The 23,272-nt window shown below is 41.0% G+C and overlaps 1 protein-coding gene across 1 annotated transcript; it reads right to left on the bottom strand.

Annotated features, from left to right (window-relative positions):
* Positions 1-105: 105 nt before the first annotated feature.
* On the bottom strand, positions 106-18,163 carry elk4 (ETS transcription factor ELK4). Its single transcript, XM_062394645.1, has 5 exons — positions 17,961-18,163; positions 12,495-12,709; positions 8,211-8,969; positions 6,766-7,005; positions 106-3,682 (listed from the first exon to the last, which is right to left on the bottom strand). The coding sequence occupies exons 2-5, from the start codon at positions 12,699-12,701 to the stop codon at positions 3,464-3,466; spliced, it is 1,425 nt and encodes a 474-aa protein (XP_062250629.1). The 5' UTR covers positions 12,702-12,709; positions 17,961-18,163; the 3' UTR covers positions 106-3,463.
* Positions 18,164-23,272: the final 5,109 nt, after the last annotated feature.

Raw genomic sequence — 23,272 nt, 5'->3', positions numbered from 1 at the left:
TAAATCATGTGTAGATACTCTCCAATGTTTGATGAAAACCTGTCTACACACACACACATACACACAGAGTGTGTACAGGATAATGAAAGACTGGAGGCGATGTGGTCAGTTTGAGATCTTTTATTACTGGTCTCACTTATCTCTTCCATTATAAACACTTCCTCTTAACCTGTCAGACATCAATACGCCACTTAAGACAAGTAGCTTGTAAACATTTGAAAAAAGCTTCAACAAATAAGAGAACTGGACAAAACAAAGTGAGAACAATGTCATTTCTTTTTTTTAAAACAAGATTTTACAATTCAAGATAAGCTGAAGGAAAAACATCATCAGAAAATACAAACAAACAAATAAGCTCATGACACGTCTTGATGGGGGTAACTTTTAAATGGGCTTCAAGGTTATTTTTCCCTCTATTTTATAGTAGGGTTACATAGATTTGGTTGCTTATATTGCAAGGTTAGGTTTAGAGTAACCCTAACCCTGCAATCTATCTGGCTCAAATATAAATTCAAATAAATAAATATTGTACTGCCAAATTACAATGAAGGTGAAGTAAACTACATGATATGTGCTGTAGAAGATTAGATTGAACTCTTGTTTTGTGGTATAAAATACTAAGTGCATAACTGTATCCTCCCTTCTGGAAAATATACATTTCTCAATAAGCAAACATCACAACATGTCATTAAATCTGAGTCATAGAAAAAGCCACAGAATCCAATACTACAGGAACCCCGACATTTTTAAGTGCAAACGTTTCATCACAACATCTGCATGTACAATATCAACACTATATCAAAACACATCACATATAAAAACATGGATTTACATTTCTCCCCATAAGGCTTTGATTTCCTTTAATAAAAAATAAAAGCCAACACCACAACGGGGCCACGGCTGCCCACCTCCACAAGAGGATAACAACATATTGAAAAACACATGCACAGAGAGAACATTAAATCAAAGAAACCAAAATAGCAGACTTCTACCTATCTGGCCATTACAAAAATAGAAATGAATCTTAAATTCTATTGGATTTAGAGGAAAATAAAAGATTAGACAAAAATGATATAGGTTTTTATCCTATATATATATATATATTTCTATATATTTTCTGAGTAGGTCTGTTATCACAAAGATTTATAAGCAGGTTGGATAGAGACAATGGTTGCCAACTCTTAAAATTATGCCAGGTTCAGTTCTAGGTACTGTGCATATTAACCCACGCTGCCGTCTCTATGTCGAGTGAGGCAACCTTAAAACCTTGCAGCACACGCAATGTGGCGGTGAACTTTATTTCAAACTTCCTCTGGCCTATGGTTTGGTATACTCAGAGATATGGCATAAAAACAAACAGGAGTGCTGTTGTTACGGTTAAATCTGTACTCCTTCCACTTGGGGGAGGGAAACTTGAGCTTGGCTGTGGTAAGGCACCATGTATCATTGATGGACAGCAGGTTGGGGGGGAGGATAATGTCTGTAGGTTAAGTAAAAGTGAGCAAATTCAACCCCCCCTCCCCCCAAAAAAAGATTCATTGGTCATCCATCCCTGGGTTTAGAAAGTGACACTTGGGTAAACACACTCACTTGTGTGTTTTATGTTTCGTGTAAACAAGGGTAATGTACAATATCCATGTTAAATAGCATAGAAAGTTGGGATATACCTCGTGAGTCTGAGTCTCAGAGTTATGGCTTTAAAGTCGTGTAGAAAACAGGTGCAGACCTTTCATGGCTGATCATCTCGACGAGAAAGATTTAGGGGACAGGAAGGTGTTTGCAAGTTCTATAACATTTCTACATCCTCGTGATTAAAAGTCAATGTAGTTCAGATTTGCTAAAGTGAAAGAGTCCAGCTACTGAGATGAGGAGGTTCAGTCTGGGTTTCAGTAGCTGCACTGAAACGGCAAGCAATAAAAATGTCAAAGCTCGTTAATTTACAAGAATAAAGGAAACTGACCTGTGGACAATGAACAAGGTTCCAAGGTCTGCTGTGATTTTGATTCACGAGGAACAATTCTTTCTGCTTCCAGAGCAGAATGTAGGTAAAAGACACTGAGCATGCATTAGCAAAAATTTGATACAATGGTTGAAACCTCTCTCATGTCTGTCTATTCTCTAAGTATCTGTATAGCTGGAGACAGCATGTTGTTTTTTCACTTGGGATTTTGTAAATATTAGGATTTGTAGCTGCCAGGCATCAGACATCAGGGACAGTCACCGCCCCTTTGCCTCCCAATAAAAAGTGGTGTTTTAACATTTTTTATTAAAACACACAAATAACAGTGTTTATTGGTGAGCAGAAAATGTTTTGTTACTCTCAGACTCAGCTTAACTAGTCATTTACCAATATCCAGCTTTTGTGCTACGCTAAGTTAAGGAAGCTACATGTTTCCTGGTCAAACATGATGGCTGTGAACAATCCTGTCATTTACCTCTCAACTGTATTTTTCAACATGTCAAACTACTGTCTTCTTAGAAATTTACCATTTCATTACATGTTTTTTTCATTACTTGAAACTATCATCTGTACCATGATAAGTGAATTATGTCTGCCTTTATCAATTAATGGTTAAGTTAAAAAAGCAACATCAGAGCAGTAAGACGTTCAGGGTTTCTGAGTTTCTAATTGCAGAGTCGATACTCAGAAAGGGTTATGGCTTCACTTTGTGTCATTGAAAGCTTTCTGGCTGGAGGCAGACCAGGCCACACTGGCTTTCAGGGCTATTCTACTTTATCCACACAATAGAACAGTTACATAGAGGTGTGATTCAAGGTTCAGCTCGGACTATGGCCACACGTCACAATAAGACATTCAAGGTAAAAGTCCAGTTGGATATGGCTATAACAATACAGAGCAGCTGAAGGCAAGGCTTGACATTGAAGTTCAGGTTGAAAATGAAAGATCTTTAGTTTCACATGCCAGGTACATGAGCATAAGGACAGCGCACCAAAAGGAGCAGAGTGTCAGCAGAGAAAAAAATTGGTTGGGAGCTTTTTTTGTGGCAGTAACTGTTACACAAGATAAGAACGGAGCTCTAAAGGAAAGGTTGAGCTATCTGCAATTTGACTGGTCTTGTAGCAGCTTGTGGCTGACGACGGTCCGATCCACATGCACACAGTTGCCATGGAAATTCCTCCCTCCTTTGAACTGCCGTGACTGAGGATCCCAACAAGCCAGACAAAAATACTATGTAAGTGTGTGTGAGTGCAGTATGGCATCCTCAGGGTGTAAATGCTAAATGCTATGAACGTGTTACCTTCATCCATCAAACCTGGATTCCTCAGCTCCTCCCTCCACACAGCCGATTGTAGTGAACTTTAAAGCACCAGTGTGAGGGGGAAAGGTCATGACGGAGCTCCCAAATTAGTGTCCTGGATGTGGGATGGCGTTCTGGAGTGGTGGGTTGGGGGGAGTTTAACTGTCTGGGTCCAAACATGGTGATCCCTGGGCGGTTGAACTCTATGTCTTTTGAGGGTCTGGTGAAATAGGGCCTGGCGTGTTGGTCCCATCTGTGCTGAATACAGGGATCTGGAACTGGGGGGTGAGGACCGACGGAAACTGGAACAGGTGTCCTCCCTGGCGGCGTGTGGCTGGGCTGAGTGGAGCTACAGGACTGAGCGTGCTCCAGAAGTGGATGTTGGACAGCAGAGGACTGGGAGTCAGCAACAGTGTGGGAGTCTGAGGAGGAAGACATACAATAAAGACTCATGTCACTTTCATAACAACGTGAACACAGACGCAGCCATGGCTGATACTGGCTAATTTGATCTATTTACATATAGAAGTGCAGCGCCCTTTCTTAAGCTGCCTCTTTGGAATGTTTGCCTGTTGGTTCAAAGTTCTGTGAAGATCGACTCAGCACATGGAACCCCAAACTGAAGTATCAGTGTCTGTTGTCATGAACGATGTTGTCTGTAAGACAATGTCTATTACGTTGTTGCGTCCCAACCACTGCTGCTTCAGTGAACTGCTCGCCTGTTTATTCAAGGTCTATTAAGATATCGTGTACACAAGGGTGAAGAAAATAGGATAGTTGGTTCTCAAGATATGTGAGCCACAAACAGAAAAACATTAGTAGATAGATATTGTAGCTGCCTTTTAACAACAATAACTAATGAGAAATTCCAATAGAGAGATGTGTCCATTACCAGTAGAGGGCCCAGACATTCAAAATTTTTCTAAGTATCGTCTACATAGTGTTCATACATTTTACTTGGTAATCCCTTGGGCTCTAGCATCTATGAGAATTATCAACACTACTATAAGCACTCACACGGACACACAGACACACCCACACACACACACACACACACCCCACATACACACACCTGATCAGTAGAACAAATCACATGCCTTTGAGTAAATATTTCGTTTTTTTAGCTGTCACATCTATTGCACTAGGTCTATAATCCCTTATTGACATGTATTTTTCAGGTTTCAGTGTAATCTTAAAACACTTCATATTGTCACTAACTCTGTATAATTTGTTTTCGGTTAGTGAATGAAGGGTTAGGTCACATGTTAAGATACTGAACACAAGAGTATGTAAAAAATGACATGTAAATGACATGTCAAAGAGTAATTACACGCTAGTAAAAACCTTCAACTACATGAATTTGTATTGATAATCAAGAAAGCAACTCAACAGAGTCCTCCTATATGACCAAGAGACACTGCTTTCAGTTGGTCTCTAACGGAGAGAGAGAAATCAGAATGGAACTCTTGGCTGTACTGGCTGTGGATCTCATGACTTAAGCTGACCTACTGCAAAGAGACAGAATAATATACTCTTGGAATCAGCAGATCTAATAGACATTTTTACAGTAGCTAACAGTCATGTGGTCTATAAACAGCATCAGCAGGATTAAATTAAGCACAACAAAACTAGTCCAAACACCCTAGCATCAAACGATAAATGAAGCTCTGCTGCCAGCTACTGGTCACAAACATTAAATGCTGTTCTCTCTGCAAAACCAGTTCTCGACTGTTATTTAATCGGCTAATGAAGTTTGTCCCCTGATGTGTTTTTCTATTTACTTACAGTCTTAGTTTACTCTACTAAGTTTATAGTAAGTGACAGGTCTAACCGCAATACATGGAGGTGCACATAATGGCATGGAAAACAGTCACGATACGATAGTATCAGTTCAGGAGTCAACACTGAGCTTTGTTGGATATAGAAATAATTATACAGTGCTGTGCAAAAGTTTAAGGCAGGTGTGAAAAAATGCTGTAAACTAAGAATGCTTTGAAAAATATAAATAATAATTGTTTTATTTTTAATATTTGGTTTTACTACCCTTTGCCTTCAAACCAGCATCAATTCTTAGAGGTACACTTGCACAAAGTCTGGGATTTTGTAGGATTATAGTCAGGTGTATGATCAACCAATTATACCAAACAGGTACTAATGATCATAATTTCACATGTAGGTTAAAACATAGTCATTCACTGAAACCGAAACAGCTCTGCTACCAATGTGAGGTTGTGAAAGACAGTTTGATGTCACAGGTCATACACCATGGCAAGACGGAGCACAGCAAAATGTTGCATTGTACTTTATATGTACAGCACATGCAACCCCAATTAGTATTTTGAAATAATAATAAAAAAAATACTTTTGTTGTTTTTAACATTTTGAATAATGCAGGATTACACGGGACAATTTTTAGCTCGCTCTTCTTCGATGACTATGCTGTTTCCATACGAATGCAGGACCTTACATTGCAGTGGGTCACAATCAGGACTGAAGACGATATGTTATGCTTCTCACAAATTATTCAGACTACAGCAGGTGTTCTGTGGAATGGATGCTGCCATGTTGTTGACATAAAAAGTGTTTACATACTGTGGCAGGAAGAAATTGGGTCATTTGATTGTCTCACTAGCACAGGGGTCGGCAACCCGCGGCTCTGGATCCGCATGCGGCTCTTCAGCCCCTCTGCAGTGAATGTAGTCTAACCATGGATAAATCCCCAAAAAGAAATGTCTGCAAATATATGTTTTACTTATTTCAATGTGGGCTCTTATTTCCCACAAATACGACTCAAATAGGCCTGCATAGTTCTGTTTTAAATTTATTTCAAAGTAGGCCTACACATGCCAGTGTATTTTGTTCTCCTCTTCATAAGAGTTTGGTGCTTTCCTTTGTTGTAACCGGTAAAAATAGCAATAAAATGTCAACAGTTTTCTTTACTTTTAAACTATAGTTTTTATATATGTATAGTACAACTATATATACACTACTTTATAAGCTGTGTTATAAAATATGTTTTGTGGCTCAAGACTTATTTTATTTGGTGGAAGAGAGGGCAAAATGTCTCTTTTGATAGTATAGGTTGCCTATCCCTGCACCAGCATCAAGCTACATGCTCTCAGCTACAGAATTATATGCACATAACACATTTCGTTTATCATCAACATGTTCAATCTAGTTCAGACAGGTTTCGTGGCGCTGTTATTCTATCTCTCATGAGCCTGAAAACAAATGCTCACCAAATCAGCTTTTCAATCTTTTATCGAGTTTGTTTATATTTGTGTGCGTTTCACAATTACTTTTCTGCTGTTGCTTTCAAGTGCTGTTTTGACACACATCACTCTTGCAAACTGGCATCTTGAGACGTTTTCATCTTTCAAACAGTCTGCACACTTTACTAAGCTGTCCAACCACTTCATGTTCTTGCTGCTGTGTTTGGTTATTGTTTAAGTGTGACCTGAAGTCAAATTCTCTTCACAACCTCAGGAAAAAAGACCCCACTCACCTGTAGCATTGCTGGTGTGAGAGATGCAGTAGGTAGTGAGGGGCTGCAGAGGTTCATGGGGGAGAAGTCGGACGCGGTGACCAGCAGAGCAGGTGGACTGATCTGCAGGATTTTCGGCGGCTTGCGTGTCTTTCCTAAACTCTGAGTGCTGAATGTGGTAGAGCTGCTCACTGAGGATGAACTGGTTTCAGCATCCATAAAACTGATCTCATCTCCAGAGAGAGCGGCGCCGCTGTCCACCTGCTGGACACAGTGAGACACTTGTCATACTCATAAAATATCTGTGGATATACATTAGCAAAGCATGTGCCGTAAGCAGTGTACACATTTTATAAGTAGAAACAGTAGGCCATAATAGGTTCAATTTTAATATAGAACACACACAAGAATGATCCCCTGGACTAATTGCGTTAGAACAGAAATTGTATTTATTCATTTTGTTAATAGTGAAACCTATTTTATTTTCCTGAGTTAGTGGTTGTTGGGTGGGGTGCTGAATGACTACAAGAACAAAATTGCGTAGTTTAGCAACTATTTATATATCAAAAGATATTAATAACAACAAATCCAAAATCTGTTAATATTGTTTTGCTCAGTTTGATGTAAAGCACTTTGTGTTACATTGTATGAAAAGTGCTCAGCTTGACTCCTTGAAAGACAAAGGTTTGTGTGTCGTGATGAACTTAAACAGAATAATCACTTGACTGTGCTATCTGCTGTCTCCACCAAAAGCCCCCAAATATTGGCTATTGCTCACAGAGGCTAATTCTTCATCAGACGAATAACCAATGGGCTCCAAAATTGATGCTGTGGAAACCCAATGACCTTAAGAATGGACCTGTTGCTCATGTGAGATGCTTTAATGCTCACCATAGATTTGGCTATCAAAGTTACTATAGCCTGTCAGCTACCGTCATCTGATCATTCTCCACACTAATATGGAATTAGTGATTCTGCCTGCAGATCTACTAAGCGCTGTTTTTTGGGCTCCATTCTGAGTTCACTCACACTCACAATGACACTTGTGGACATCAATTGAAGCTTGTGAACTGTATCTGAACAGTTTAATACACTGAAGTGCTGCCACATGATTGGCTAGTTGGTGAGTATTTGTTACACAGGAGTTCGTGGAGACCAACAAAGAGCTAAAATGTGATGATGGTGATCGTTGATGGTGATTTACAGACTAAGCTTTTATTTATTGAAAGTTTATTTGGCTTCATCATTCATATATGGGTGCATTTTAATTTAACTGAGTCAGCTTTTAAAGGTAATGAAATAAAATGTCATCAGATTCAAATGTCAAAAGTCGCTCAAATCTGATTGGTGCCTGAAATTCAAACCAGTGAAGCAGAGCGCACAAAGAAATTTAAAATCTTTCAGAGTTGGAACATATAAGAAGCGGACTTATTAATTGCGTGTGATGTGTTTGTATGTATATTTGCCTTTTCCTGTGCCTGAGCGTCTCTCAGCTCTGCCGCCTTAGCATTTTTGGGCTGAGATGATCCAGACTCGATGTCGCTGTCAATCACCAGTTCCTGAGAGGAGTCAGGCACTAAGTTTGGGGATGGGCTGGCTGAAGTCAGTTCTGATAGGTTGAATGTTGGTTCTGATGGGCGGATGTGTTCAAATAAGAAGACAGAATGGTGCGGCAGGGAGGAGTGTGAGCTGATTTCTTTGACCTTCTGGGGTGGAGCTTGCAGAGGATTGAAGTGGTTGGACACAATGATTGGCTCTATGGCAACCTGAGGAGGCGATGCTAGTGCTGGTTTCGAAGGGGTGTTTCCAAACTTGATGACCGACGGCAAAGCAGTGGGCTGTTGTGGCTGGCTCTGGGCTGTGGCAGTGAGACCCCTCTTGTCTGCCATCTTCTCTGCTGGGTTCTCCATTTTTATGGATTTGAAGAGCTGGCGTCCATTTTGTAGCGAGTTGAGTGTGAAGGACGTGTACAGGCCTGAGTGTATATAGTCGTTACGGTTTGACTGCTTGATGCTTGAGCCCAGAGCCCCTGTGCTACCTCCTTCCTGTCCTCCGTCACCAGACTCACCCTCCTGTTGGGTGCTGTCGCTTCTTGTTAAGGGTGGAATGCCCCCACCACCCACATCCCCATCATCTATCCGGGTAGCCACATCTCCTTTCAGGATTTCAGGATAGGACACAAAGCGATAGACAAACTTCTGACCATTCACCTTCTTTATGATGTTCTGTAAGACACAGAAAACATGTTATGTTATACGTTTATCTGCAGTTGAGAAATTCTACTCAGTATAAAGCATGATAGCAACAAAATGAATGCTGTGCTTTTACCTTCAAGACAACATGCTAAAGAGGAGGTGATTCTATTTATTTTGCTGCCATGACGGAGATCTTTGAATGTCTATCTGTCCGATATGGTTGTGAAAATTATATTGCTGCGATTTTGACCCCTGGTTTGACACCATAGCCAACCACTGTTGTAGTTTATCCTAGGGCGTAGAAAAAGACAAGGAAGGAAGACTGTCCTAATCACACCAAAATCTGTACTTCATTTTCTTGGGCAATTTACAATACATATGCCAACTGTGAAGCCAATAAGATGAACTGTTCTCCAGATATGCATTCTACATACAGACAGAGAGACGTCTGTGGACTTATTAGGTAGAAATAAAATATCTAAAGAACTACATCACTTAAAGAAGGATATGAAAGCAAGCACACGGTGAGAGCAGAAACAAGACTTTCCATCATGTAGTATGTGTCTACCCAGGAGGCACTAGAAGTAACATAGAAAAGGGGAGACCACAGCAAAGTCTGACGGATGGGACAACTCTGTCCTTCCTGTCTGTACCAAACCAGCAGCCACTAACACTGCAGCCACACATACCAAAGCAGCCCCGCCCAGAACGCCCACAGAGTTAGGCAGTGCTCCTGTCAAACCACAAGCAGACTGAGAGACAGACACCACTCTCCCTCTCTACACATGTCACTCAGCAATGGACCTTTACCATTCTGGTTGTTTGTGGGAATGACAATGTAGAGCACAGGCAACAGTTGACTATTGACTATAGTTGGATATTTCCTTTATTTACCTCAAGGTAGATTTGTATTAGAGGCAGGTCTTTCTAATTCCCTCTGTTTGATGAGTATAATTGGTCATATAAGTATAACACATCTTTTTGTTCAGCTTCCATTTGCCCCATTAGTTACTGCATTACGCTGTCAATACATCACTTCCTTAAATTGTTTCGATTAAAAAGCCCTCAAGCATTTCATTGGAAAGAGACTTTATCATCAATCTAGAGCAGGGGCTCTCAAACTTTTGCTGGTTAGGGGTAGTTGCCCCCCCCCCCCCCCCCGTCACCCTCAACTACGCCACAATATATAGATCGTAAGATAGCTTGGAGACAGTGCTATGCTTGGAGTTGGTGGATGGTTGTTGCTGGAGGCCATCACGTTTACCTTTTGAAGAAGTCCACAGGCTTCTCTTTCAAGTCGGGGTGTTCTGTGTTGAGGTGCCTTTTCAATGTGCATGGCTTCTTGCTGTCAATTGCCAGCACCTGGGCACACAAGACACACTGTGGACGTTGCTGAGTGACGCTGAAACCAAACTGCAAATAGCTCTCGTCATATTTGCGAAGCTTAGGCTTCTTCGCAACTGGCGCATCAGTTGCCTGACTTTTACCTATCAGAAACTTGTCCATAGTTGTGTTTGTTTGCTGATAGAGTGTGTGGGATGTTAATAAAGTTCTAATTGTAACGTTGTGGTCTTGTGAGTGTGTTTGTATGTGTGGCTGGGAGCGACTTCCACACGAATAATGAATAAGGCTGTGCTAGGCAATGGTTCCTAACAAAACGATCAGTACACAATGTAGACAGGGACAGCACAGAATAGTATTCAAGTGCTGGTGTTATATTTGTTTCAACACGGTGGATGATTGAAGATGTAAAGGTAGGTGTTAAGGAGAAAAGGGCTAGCTGCAGTTGGAAGAAGTTAGCTAGCTAGAAGGCTAGCTCTTCGGGCTAGGAGCTTTCTAAAAAAGACTGTGGAGCAAATTACTCTTTAGATTAGGCTACGAATAGGCCTGCTGCAAGTTAAGGAAGGTATTACTAAGGAAGGAGTGAGTCTTTAAAAAGACTGTTTATTAAGCAATGAATATCTGAATTATAGAGGAAACAAGAGCAATCGCACAAACTGTGCAGGGTGTCGTCTCAGTGAGAGTGAGCGCTGACCATGCCTGCAGTTACTTTTATACTCTGAAACATACGTGCAACTCGCATTCAAATGATAACACTCCTCTTTTGATTCGTGGATCAGGAACAAAACAGTAATTGATTTGTTTGTGTCAGTCCAGCCCCTAGCATTTCGCCACTGAGGGAGCTTCTTTTTTTTGGTCTGTGACACTGCGTCCCCCATGGAGAGTGTCCGCTCCCCCAACTTTGAGAACCACTGATCTAGAGATCACCCACCCCTCCATCGGCATAGTGGTGAGTAGATAATGATAACATTTTCATATTTGGGTGAAATATTAATTTAGGTGTTAAATATATGAGGGTTATATTACTGGAATGATAGATTGGTATTTTTTTTTTTATTATTTTCATACATAATATGTGCCCACCCTAGAACAGGCTTACAAGACAGTTATTTAGAAAAAGAAAAACTACAAGATATAAAGAAACCGCAGCATCAATAACAATACTAAACAAATACAACTTTCTGACTTTTCCCCCAAGATTTAGAAACAAACATCTTTTTTGAGCCGCGGAACATTTTTTACATTTACAAAATGCTGGGGCACACCACCAACCAAAATGTAACAAAATGACAATCTATGGTCTAACACAGTACATATAATACATAAAGTTAGTAAAACAGTTTCCAGATGTATTAAAAATCACTATTTTAAATTATTTCAGCCCATTATTACTCTTATTATATTATTATCTTTTAATGAGCACAAATTTAATCAGATTTACAACACAATCTTTGATTTAACTAAACTTTATTTAACAGAGACATAGTATTCCCATTTTACCACAAGTCGATATGGTTCCTTGGGGTCTCAATGAAATTACATTTTTACCCTGTCTAAAACAGCACTCCTCAGATTTACCTGTTTTTTAGTGCCAACAGTTACTCCCGCCGTTTACCCGCGCTTCATTGTATTTTTTCACTTTGACATTCAGAGCACTCCACCCACCATGGGCCTTCGCGATGCTTTGTTTTAAATAAACGGTGGGATTCCCATGGTCCGCACCAGTTCTAAGTCAGCTGGGAACCCTCCGTCGCATGAGAGGTGATCCGGTCTCTGAGGTGATCCGCGAGAAGGGCCCGACACGTGTCCAGAGTCGACGCCGCCATCCTCCGTACCCGGTCCCCTCCAACGGCCCGCCTTCCGCACCGCCGACGGACACTGCCCCGCGGTCCAAGGGAAAGAAAGCCCCCGCACGCCTGGTTGAAAATCACTGCACTACAGACATAATAGCTTGTCCCCCTCGTTTTTTCCTGGCCTGTATTTGAGGTCCAGCCTTTATTTGTTTGTGACGGGTGCGCCTTTGGCAGAGACCCAGCTGTTAATTGGCTACCAGCCTTTATTTTAGGATATGTAGTTTAGTGGCAATGTAAAGGTACTGTTCTAGTGACCTGAGAAAATCTGAAGACTAAATACTGAGCTGCCACATCAAATACAAGGCAGCTGCTTTCAGTCAACTAGAACCACTGCAGAAGAGAGGAGTTGATGTGTGTTTACCTTGTCGTAGTAGTATCTGAGGGCCCTGCTCAGTTTGTCATAGTTCATGTTGGGCTTGTTTTTTCGAGCACCCCACAGCCGGGCAACCTCCTCTGCCTGCCGCAGCTTGAACTCTCCTTCCTCATTGGTCCAGCAGATGAGTTGGTCATTACTGGAATCCAATAGGAGCTGGAGTAGGAACTGCCACAGGGTGACAGAGTTGTCCATGTCTCTCACTTTGAAAGAGGAGAAAAACCATTAGGCTCATTAACCAAGAAATTGCTGCTCACAGCACAACAATATTGAATTACAAAAGCTTCAGGGAAATATATCAGCCTTATATCAACACACTGCCATGAGTCACTTAAGTTCATTCTGACAATTAAGCCATGATGAATGAAATGTTGCAATTTAGTTCTTCTTATGATTTGCCTTGTTTGATCAGTCAACCAAAGAACGGGCGAAAGCTCCAACACCAAGCATGTGAATGAACAGCAGCACACAGAGAGATGATAAATGTAGGCATCAGCCTTATTATCATTCTGCTATATAGATTACAAAGAGGGCTAGATTTTACCTTCAGGACGTATGCAAAGACTATTTAGTCATCTTTACCATTATTTTTTAAAAGCAAAAAAAAAACTACCTAAAACAATAGGAAACAGATGAATAGAAATCAGGTGTAATTTCTGTAAATGGTTATTTAATAGCCATGGAACAAGAGGCTGTTTAACAAGACCATGTGCACCTTTTATTATAAAAAAAACTTCCTCACATGCTTCACACATTTCAGGGTGAAAATGTCACCATACATCCTGTTGAATAAACTATAGAGTGTTTTATTAACATCTGGATGAAGCCAAACACCTTCCTTGACTTTCCCTTCAGGGAAAAATTCTGATGCCTAAAGTAAATGTCCAGCTTCTTTGTCCCTTGGTAAGCTAGAGTGTGCAGGAAAGCATAGGGATCTTGTCCATTCAGTTCAGGGTGAGTATAACGGCTTATGTGTGACCCTCTTATGGTTCGATCTATGACCATATCTAAACATGTCAATTTGTTCACATTAAACCAATAATTCAGGAATAAGAAAATTACACCAAGTTAAGTCATTCACACATTACGATGGGGCTGTAGAGCTGACATACAGTACTTGTATCATAGTTGTAGTGTTAAAATCACAATTAGAACTAAATGAGTTAGTTATATTAAAGAAAAAATTGCTAAATTAAATTCACTTTTAAAATTGCTGGTTAAAATTGCTGTTTAAAAATGGGGGTATTTTCTGGTTATCTTCAGTGATAATAAACCAAATGTCAATGTCTTATTAACAGTTTGTCTGACAATAAAAGGCATTTTAAGCGTGTCATCATGGTCTTTGTTAAATTGTGATGGGCTTTTTTATTATTATGATGTATTAGTCAATAAAGAAAATAATTGGTAAAGAAATCAATAAAACATTTTTTTGTAGCCCTTATCACATTTTTACTGTAATATGATGACTTCAGCTCCTACAAATGTCACATCCAACATAATATTAGACATTACAACAGAAACTTACGTTTACAGGCCTAAAGGAAGTATTATTGTATGTCGCACTGTCAGTCTTTGTCTAAAACCCTTACAAGAAAACACCTCCAAACAAATCAAGGTAAATAATTTTTTTGAAGTGCTTTCATTATGCTTCAGTAACAGTAAACCATATTTTGGTGTTCTGTCATTTGCTTGTGGGTTGCTGACAACACAATGACTTGTAAACAACGTAGTTCAAAAGAAGCTGATTTCCTGTTACGCCTGTGTTTGACTGTATTTTCTTTTCTGCTAAGGTACAAGGCCACATCTGGCACTTTCTTTGATGCTGTTGAGGGTCTCTGCTGCAGTCTTTGCAGCTTTTCCACCATGACATCCTACGCACAGATTAAAGGCCATGCACACTGGAGGTACACCCACACAGGTGTTTTCACTTTGGATAAGACCTCCTCTCAGCTCTTTGGGGCTTGTACAGAAGCTGTTTCATTGACATCTGCCTAATTTATTTGCTGGACCAGTCAGAAGTGGAAAATCATTAAAGTCTTCAAACATATTTTTGTGATCTCTGCAAACTCCCAACTCCCAGGGTTATTACACCCAGCTTCAATCTGAAATAAAAGCATTACAGTGGCAAAGCATACCTCTTCCCTGCATACACACCAATCAGGCAATGCCAACTTTTATGTATTTTAATAACTAATGCAGTGCCTGTTCTGAACCTGCATGGGTTGAATGGGCTGCTTGCTCGGGCTGTGGGGATGCTAGTTTCATACAAGAAACTGCAGTAATTGAACCACAGCAAATACAGACTAACTGCTGTACTTAGTCTCCAGAAACCTGAAGCTGCACCAACGCTGCTGCACCAATGTAACTTACGCTGAAAGAATCTTTTTTATCTCTGTGAGTTGTATAAAACCTGATGTCACCAGTCATATGAAACATCCTTCACATCAACAAGGTGGAAGCTCATGCAGGGTTTTTTTAGTAAAGTTAGCAAACGTGCTTTATTGGATGTGTTTAGCTTTCATGTATCCTCCTCTCACTGCTGGTTAAAGTCAGTAGACGTGAGATTTAAAGAAGACTTGGGCGATGTTGATGATGAGCCGGGTTCAGTCATTTGAGAATGAAAATCACCCAACCACTCATCAGAAAACGGTTTACAGTTGACTAAAATTTGTTTTGAGTATTTCTGTAATGCAAGTGCTATTTATCAATCTGTGTTCAACAGATGATCAAACTGAACTGTGTTGAGTGAAATGTCAACAAGACACATTGTACAAATCTTGAACACTACCCTCATGTCTTCATTGTTGAATACCATGGACTCATCATTTACTTCAATTGTATAGGATTTGGCTGCAACGTTGTTTACACCTGAATCTCCAAAAGTGTTTAGTGAACTCAAAAACCTCACCGACCACTCCATCTGCATAGTGGTGAGTAGATAATATATGGATTTAAATTTTTAGGAGAAGTATCCCTTTTACATTGCTGGTAACTCTTGAAGGTCAAACTAAACTTGTAAATATTACATGCCCTCCTGCCTGTGTCACCTCAACTGGTGAATAATGAAAGAGTCACATAATTACATGGTGTTCAGAAGGAAAGGGACAGGTTCCTCTTTTCACCAGATAAAAAAAAGATGATGGATGAGTGTTCATGCTGTGATTGACAATGAGAGTGAGCACATAAGTGAGGGCAGGGAAAGCTGTGTTTATAATGTAGGTGGATATCATAGAATCATCAACCCCAGCATGACAATATGTATCTTAAGTAGAGCTGAGAACAGCTTCAGTACTCCTTGTCCTGCTGTGTCTCTGCAGCCTGTAGCTGTAGAGTAAGTAAAGGAAGAAAAATACGTCCCCTCAGAGGTGCTCAGATCTGGTGGTGTTTCATAATTGTGAGATCATTTAGGCTTGGTGTGTTTTGGAATTGTGTTTACCCGTGCCAATATAATATCTTTATTTCTCTAGCAACAATGATGATGTATCCATCCCTGGTTCATCACTATCACATTCCCTTTGCCAGAGAAAAACAAATGTCATCAGTCTCGACTACCACCAGTGAATGCAACATGGGGAACAGATTACAATCACTGCTCACCTTGTTCCCAACAGTTGTTGAGCAGTTCTGCCTTTAATAATGCTACAGCTGCCCACACGTGCAGGAAAATATCGTTCAAGCAAAGAGCTACAATTTACAGATATGTGAACAAGGAATCTGACCAGAAATTAAATGTAACTTTTCGATACTTAAAACCAACAGTGTACAGAAGTCTGATACACAGCACTAGACAACACTGCCTCTGAAGTTATTTTGTGTCCCTTACACCTGTATCTTATTCTTGAACAGAGGAAAAAAGAAACGAAAACCTTGGTGAAATACCGCTTCCAAACCAAGAGTTCCACAAAGACCACTCAGACCTAATGTGACAAGACTCAGTTGAGCTACAATAACAGCATATCTCCGAGATGGTAAGTGCAGATAAATAATGCAATTAACAACTAAGACAGAGCAGGGTGGAGACATGTTTTTTGCAGCATCTCGCTGAGGGAACTGTTAAGCACTCTGATGTGGCGAGTTAATGTCAAGGTATCAATTTAAAAGGGATTGAACCAAATATACACTGGCTTGATGCACTGCAGACAGGAAGATTTACAAACAGGAATGACACACCTTGTGGTTGCACCATTCTTCCAGGTAGAGTTTCAGTTACACTTTCCCTTTGGGCCACTGTGGGTGTCAGCTGCCAGTGCGCTTGTAGCTTTGCACCGTGACAGAAAACTGTCATGCAGCAGCTTGAAGACTTGTTATGACCCGAGCTAGCCAACAACGCCAATCATCATCTATGTAGGGCTGCCTCCCACATGGCAGAGGCTCTGCTGGAGAGTCTTATGCTCCAGATCAGTGTCAATAACACATTCACATACAATGCAATTATGGAAATGGGGTTGTTTGTGCACCATGTTTCCACAACAACCCTCACATGGGACACAAAGCTTGCCTACATTTCCCTGGGGATCAATAAAGTCTCTATCCATCTCATTCACACTCCAGTTATTAAGCCACTCACATGGTGCATGTTTTAAAGCCTCAAAAGTTGTTGTCAGCAAGACGACACACACAATACATGGTTCAACTACTCTCTGTTTTCAGTTGTTTGTCCCCTCTATGCTACAGATTGTGATTCCCTGTCTGAATATGTCGACATGTGTGTGTGCATGTATGCGTGTGTGCGTGTGTGTGTATGTGTGTATAAGCTTCTTATGAGGAAGAGTAAATCTGCTCCGACCTGCTGGGTTGAAGACACACCCCCCACACATACACAAACACACAATCTGTACTATCCATGTTAAAAGCAGTGATATGGAGGGAAAATAGGACAGTGTTAGATCTGCTGCCCGGTGGGGGGAGAGAGAGAGAGAGATTACAGATGGATGTTATATAACGCCTGACATTAGCAAACCTTATCTACGGAGCGATGAGATAACGTCAGCTCGGTCACATCAGTCATGAATTATTCAAGCTATAAACTCTCAGGCTGGAGAGAATGGTTTGGACTATCTGTTAACCAGTTTCACACAAACACACACACACACACACACACACACACACACACACACACACACACACACACACACACACACACACACACACACACACACACACACACACACACACACACACACACACACACACACACACACACACACACACACACACACACACACACACACACACACACAGATATAAAAGACCACTTGTTGATGGATAATGTTAGTTTCGGTTCGTCGGCCACAAGTGTCCACAGTCATTTCCCGGTTGTTGACAGTGAGTCAGGGGGGAGCTGAAGTGTCTCAGTCCCTGTGACAGTCGACAAACAAAACAGCGCAGCAGCATTATAAGCCACTGTAAGTTAGCGCTCCGCTAGCTTCACTTTAGCTTGTGTGCTAACAGTACCTCGCTCGTAGAGCCCGCAGGATTTCCAAGTCGTCGAGCCGCGTCCGGGTATTCCCCAAACATGTCTGAAAAGCCTGTTACTCCGCCATAGCGCAGGAAACAACTTTCTAACCGAGTGTCAAGCAAATACCTGGACGTGAAATACATTTAACTGGCTTTGACTCGAACCGACGATATATCCTCTGTACAGGAAATTATGTTGCGTTCATTGATCCTCGTACATTTCAAATTGGACGACTGTGTTGCCTGAAAGTGCGATACAGTATTATGTCATATATATGACATAATTAGGCATATGTGATTTTGTCAGTCGGTAGCTGTTGCTGTATTGTTATATTTTAATATTATTAATATTAGAAGTAAGAGTACAATATTGTTAATGTTTCTGCCAGTACTACTACTACTTTTAATAATAACAATAATAATAATAAAGTGTGACAACTCAGATAATGTATGGTATTTAATCATATTTTGAACAATATATTGATAGTAATACTGTCAGAGTATATTCAAGCAATATACGTAACATTAACTGTTTGGTTGGATATTGTAGTTAGCACGATCTTTGACAGTTAACATTACACCATAGAAACTCTTGTAACGCCACTCTGTTGTATATGTTTTCAAAATTCTGATTCTCCCCACAGCCCTAAACGCGTCATTAAACTCACATTGAGGTCACTTCCTGTCTTGTGTCTCTAGTTGTCAGATTTGTCATGTTGTTTTTTGACTTCAGTGAGGATTTGCTTTACTAAAATAAAAATAAAAATACTAAAACGTGTGACGTCTCCAACTTGTAGGACTGTTCTGTGTATTTCTCCAGGGAAGTCTTGTGGTTTACAACGTGTTACTACAACATCTGAGCCTCCAGTTTAAATGTAAATCAATACTCTGATTTTACCGTCCATTAGCAGATCAAACCCAATTTAACAAAACTCATTGACTGAAAGTACAATTTATTAGAGTCCATTATTACTTTGACAATTGTGCGAATTCACAAGTTACTTCAGTTAATAAAAGATGAGTGGATACAATTTCCTGTAATTTGTTTCTTACCTAATTTCATACAGTTAATATGAAAATCCTGTTTGGGACTGCGATCAGAGTATATTTATTTGTGTCGCACTCTGTTAATGATTTTTAACCTATCCCTACATGCACTGGGCACAATAAGGCTATGTCTATCAAATACATAAACTGCATCCCCATTTTATTTAATTAGAAGTATTTCATGGAAAACCGAAATTCACCTGGCATGGTTTCTCATTGAACTGTTTTATCTGGCTGTAGTCACATGTTTCAAATAACTCTAACAATTTCATTGAATTAATGTCTATTTAAAAAAAATCGATTTGATTCACTTAATTGTGAATAGCTTTATGAATGAATTTTAAGAAGACAAATGGGCAGCCGAGACCCACTCTGACACTGGACAAAGACATACATAGATAAACACAACACCCACTAACATCTGACTTTTATCTTCCGTGGGAAAGATCACAATCAACATTAACTCTCAGGTGAAATGACTGCAGTGTAGATCTTTATCAGTTCCAGCTTTGATTGATGCACACATTCTTTAACCCTTTTAACAGAAGGGAAAACGTGTCCACTTGAACTTGTGTATATCAGCTCGATTTATCCATGTTTAATAAACGTGCATGTATGCAGTCTTTTTTATAATTTGCTTCCACCATCACAGGATCAACTTCTCAACTCTTTAAAGGGCTGTACAATGTTGCGCCTTATTACATTTCTGACTCTTTCAAGCGCCCTCTCTTTTTATAGTCTTTGAAAGTAGCTCAATAAAAGTAAATAATTTGTACAGCATTGTAAACACAATTTAATTTAAGACAGACAGTTATTAGCTAAATAGAAAATTGTACTCTCTTTCTCAGTTGCCATTGAATGTATGTTTCAGATTCACCACCAAGTGGCAGCATATCACAGCAATGTCACGCCATCAACTGACCCGCCGCAAACTTCAGTCCAACCTGTACACATTCATTGGGGTGAAAATAAAGTAACACTTTTATCTGCAATCAGTAGCATCCAATCAGAGCACAGTGTGTGTCCTATATGATTCTGACATGCAGCCAAACAACATTAGGACTATTCAGCTCTCACTGTGATGCACTGACAGACCAGAGGGTCTTAATAGAGCTATATAGTGATGGTTCTGCATTGATTTACTGACTGAGTGAGTCTTCACAGCTGAGGAATATACTACTATGGATTTAAACTTTTTCCAGGTTTGTCATGTGTTTACATTTTACATATATGTACGGTGCATTTAAAAAAAAAATGTGATAGCAGAATTTGATGTTTTCCTAGGCAGCAGAAGATTGTTTTTTATGGCTTAATTTTATCTCTTCATGAGATAGTTCTCACTGACATCATCATTCAGACCAGAGCTGCAACCATTATTTTACGAGACTGCTGGCTGGTTGAAGTATGGGTTACAATCTGCCAGTGGTGGGACGTGGACCAAACTAAAACTTATAGTATTATCACATAATTTGTTGTTCAAAGATGGTTTCTATCATTTAAATTAGTTCTTATCAGACTGATGTATGATCAACTGTTCAGTTTTTTTTGGAAAGTTTGGTTTTCATTAGTGATTCGTATAAAAAAGAGTTGAAATGTCATGATTGACAGCTGAGACACACTCAGGATTGGTCTAACAAGCTTATTACTGTGGCTCCATCCCTCGATTGCTACTGTGCCAACTGTGGTTCCAAATTACATCTTTGATGCAAGCTTGCAGGATTCTGGTATGTTTTGACTTCATTTCTGGATTGTGGGTGCAAGTGGAGAGGCTTTGTCCAACTTAAAACAGCAAATATGATCTATTACTTATACTTATATCTAAACTACAGCTCTTACTTGACTTTAACCAACTTATGTTTACATATCTATCTGTGTGATGTTTTGCAGAGCTGAGAGGAACTGAAGAGAGCAAATCGACTAGGTTTATCAAAACAAGGATTCTCTTCCAAGTAATTTCTTTTATCCATTACTAATGTTGTTTTTCTTATGTGAAAACAGTTTCAAATAGGCCACAAGAAAAATGGAAAGATGGAAAAGAACAAAATGAGAAAGGGAGGGAGAAAACATCCTGTGAATTCTTAGAATAAGTTTCTTATTCATTGGGGAAGTAACTGCTTTAAGTTATCCATTAAAAGAGGATTTTAGAAACTTTCTTTAGAAGAAAGATGTTTTGTCACAGTTACTCATTAGCATGAATCTGCAGCTTTTTAAACGCAGCATTGTTCTTATTTAAAGACAGTACAAGGCTTGTCCTACAGTAACCTCTATAGTCACAATTGTTGGTCAGTTAAACTAATTACATTACAGCCTGCAGCCATCTCTCAATTCTGAAAGGAAACCCCCTTCTGTCCAATGATTCTTCTGGTCTGTTTCTTTTGGTGCAGGCCCCGGAAACAGTTTATGAATAAAAAACTGCACATTAGGAATCAGATGAGCAGCCTTTTCACACTGCGTTATCCCAGAGTATCGATAGTGTGAAAGGGCAGAGCAGGAAAGGAGACAACTGCTTTGAAGCTGGTCCTTCCTTGGGGTGCTCCCACCTCAGCCAAACATGACTGGAAAGCATCAACAGCCAGAAAATCCAGGCTGATACGCACAGAGCTAAAGCTGCAGCTTCCTCCGCTGACTATTGAACAAAAAGATGTTACTACAGTCGTCAGATCAGCGCTAGAACGCTTTCAGCATGTATTTATCCAGAGCCTCAGTGGAACAGCCTTGATTTGGTTATCCTGCCACCCACTCTGTGCTGTAATCTCTGCTGGTGCTCAGCGCAGGAATTTCAGATTTGTGTCATTTCACAGAGACAGTCACTGGGCAAATTAGTAAAGAGGCTTTAATGAGAGCAGGCGGGTAATTGGTCGGCCATGAAAACAAGGTTTTTATGTGTTCGATAAAAGCTTATGATTGAGTATATTTTTCATACCAGTAAAAGGGAGAATCATCTTGCAGCGCACATCATCCTGCGGTGCACATCACCCTGGGGCGCACATCGGCGCACATCGTCCTGCGGCGCACATCATCCTGCAGAACACATCATCCTGCGGCACACTTCTTCCTGCAGCGCACTTCTTCCTGTGGTGCACATCGTCCTGCGGCGCACATCATCCTGCAGCGCACTTCATCCTGCCGCGCACATCATCCTGCAGCGCACATCATAGTTCAGCGGACATCATCCTGTGGCGCACTTCATCCTGCGGTGCACCTCATCGTGGGGCGCACCTCATCCTGCAGCGCACATCCTCCTGCGGGGCACATCATCGTGTGGCGCACATCCTCCTGGGGCGCAGATCATCACTGCATATCATCCTGGCGCACATCATCGTGCAGCAGACATCTTCCTGCTGCACACATCATATCCGCACATCATCCTGCAGCCACATCATCCTGCTGCACATATCATCATCAAAGCGCATCATGGTGCACGCACATTATCCTGCTGCGCACATCATCATTCGGTGCACATCATCCTGCTGCGCACTTCATCCTGCTGCACACATCATCTTGCGGCGCACATCATCCAGCTGCACAAATCATCTTGTGACGCACATCATCCTGCAGCATCATCATGCAGCGCACATCATCCTGCTGCATTTCATCCTGCGGCATACATCATCCTGCCGTCACCGCACATCATCCTGCAGCATCATCATGCAGCGCACATCATCCTGCTGCATTTCATCCTGCGGCATACATCATCCTGCCGTCACCGCACATCATCCTGGCGCACCTCATCGTGAGCGCGCACATTATCACTGCACATCATCCTGCTGTGCACCTCATCGTGCTGCGCACATCATCCTGCGGCACTTCATCCTGCGGTGCACCTCATCGTGGGGGGCACCTCATCCTGCAGCGCACATCATCCTGCTGGGCACATAATCGTGCGGCGCACATCATCCTGCGGCGCACATCATCACTGCACATCATCCTGGCGCACATCTTCAAGCAGCAGACATCATCCTGCTGCACACATCATAACCGCACATCATCCTGCAGCCACATCATCCGGCTGCGCATATCATCATCACAGCACATCATCATGCGGCGCACATCATCCTGCTGAGCACATCATCATTCGGCACACATCATCCTACGGCGCACTTCATCCTGCGGCACACCGCACCTCATCTTGGGAGCTCATCATCCTGCCACGCACATCATCCTGCCGCGCACATCATCCTGTTGCAAATCATCAACAAACATCATCCTGCAGCGCACATCATCCTACGGCATAGATCATCCTGGGGCACATCGTCCTGGCG

The sequence above is a fragment of the Platichthys flesus genome, chromosome 2 (assembly GCF_949316205.1).
Source record: "Platichthys flesus chromosome 2, fPlaFle2.1, whole genome shotgun sequence".
Lineage (NCBI taxonomy): Eukaryota > Metazoa > Chordata > Actinopteri > Pleuronectiformes > Pleuronectidae > Platichthys > Platichthys flesus.
The sequence above is the reverse complement of the archived record's forward strand: the minus strand, read 5'-3'. Positions and strand labels throughout refer to the sequence as shown.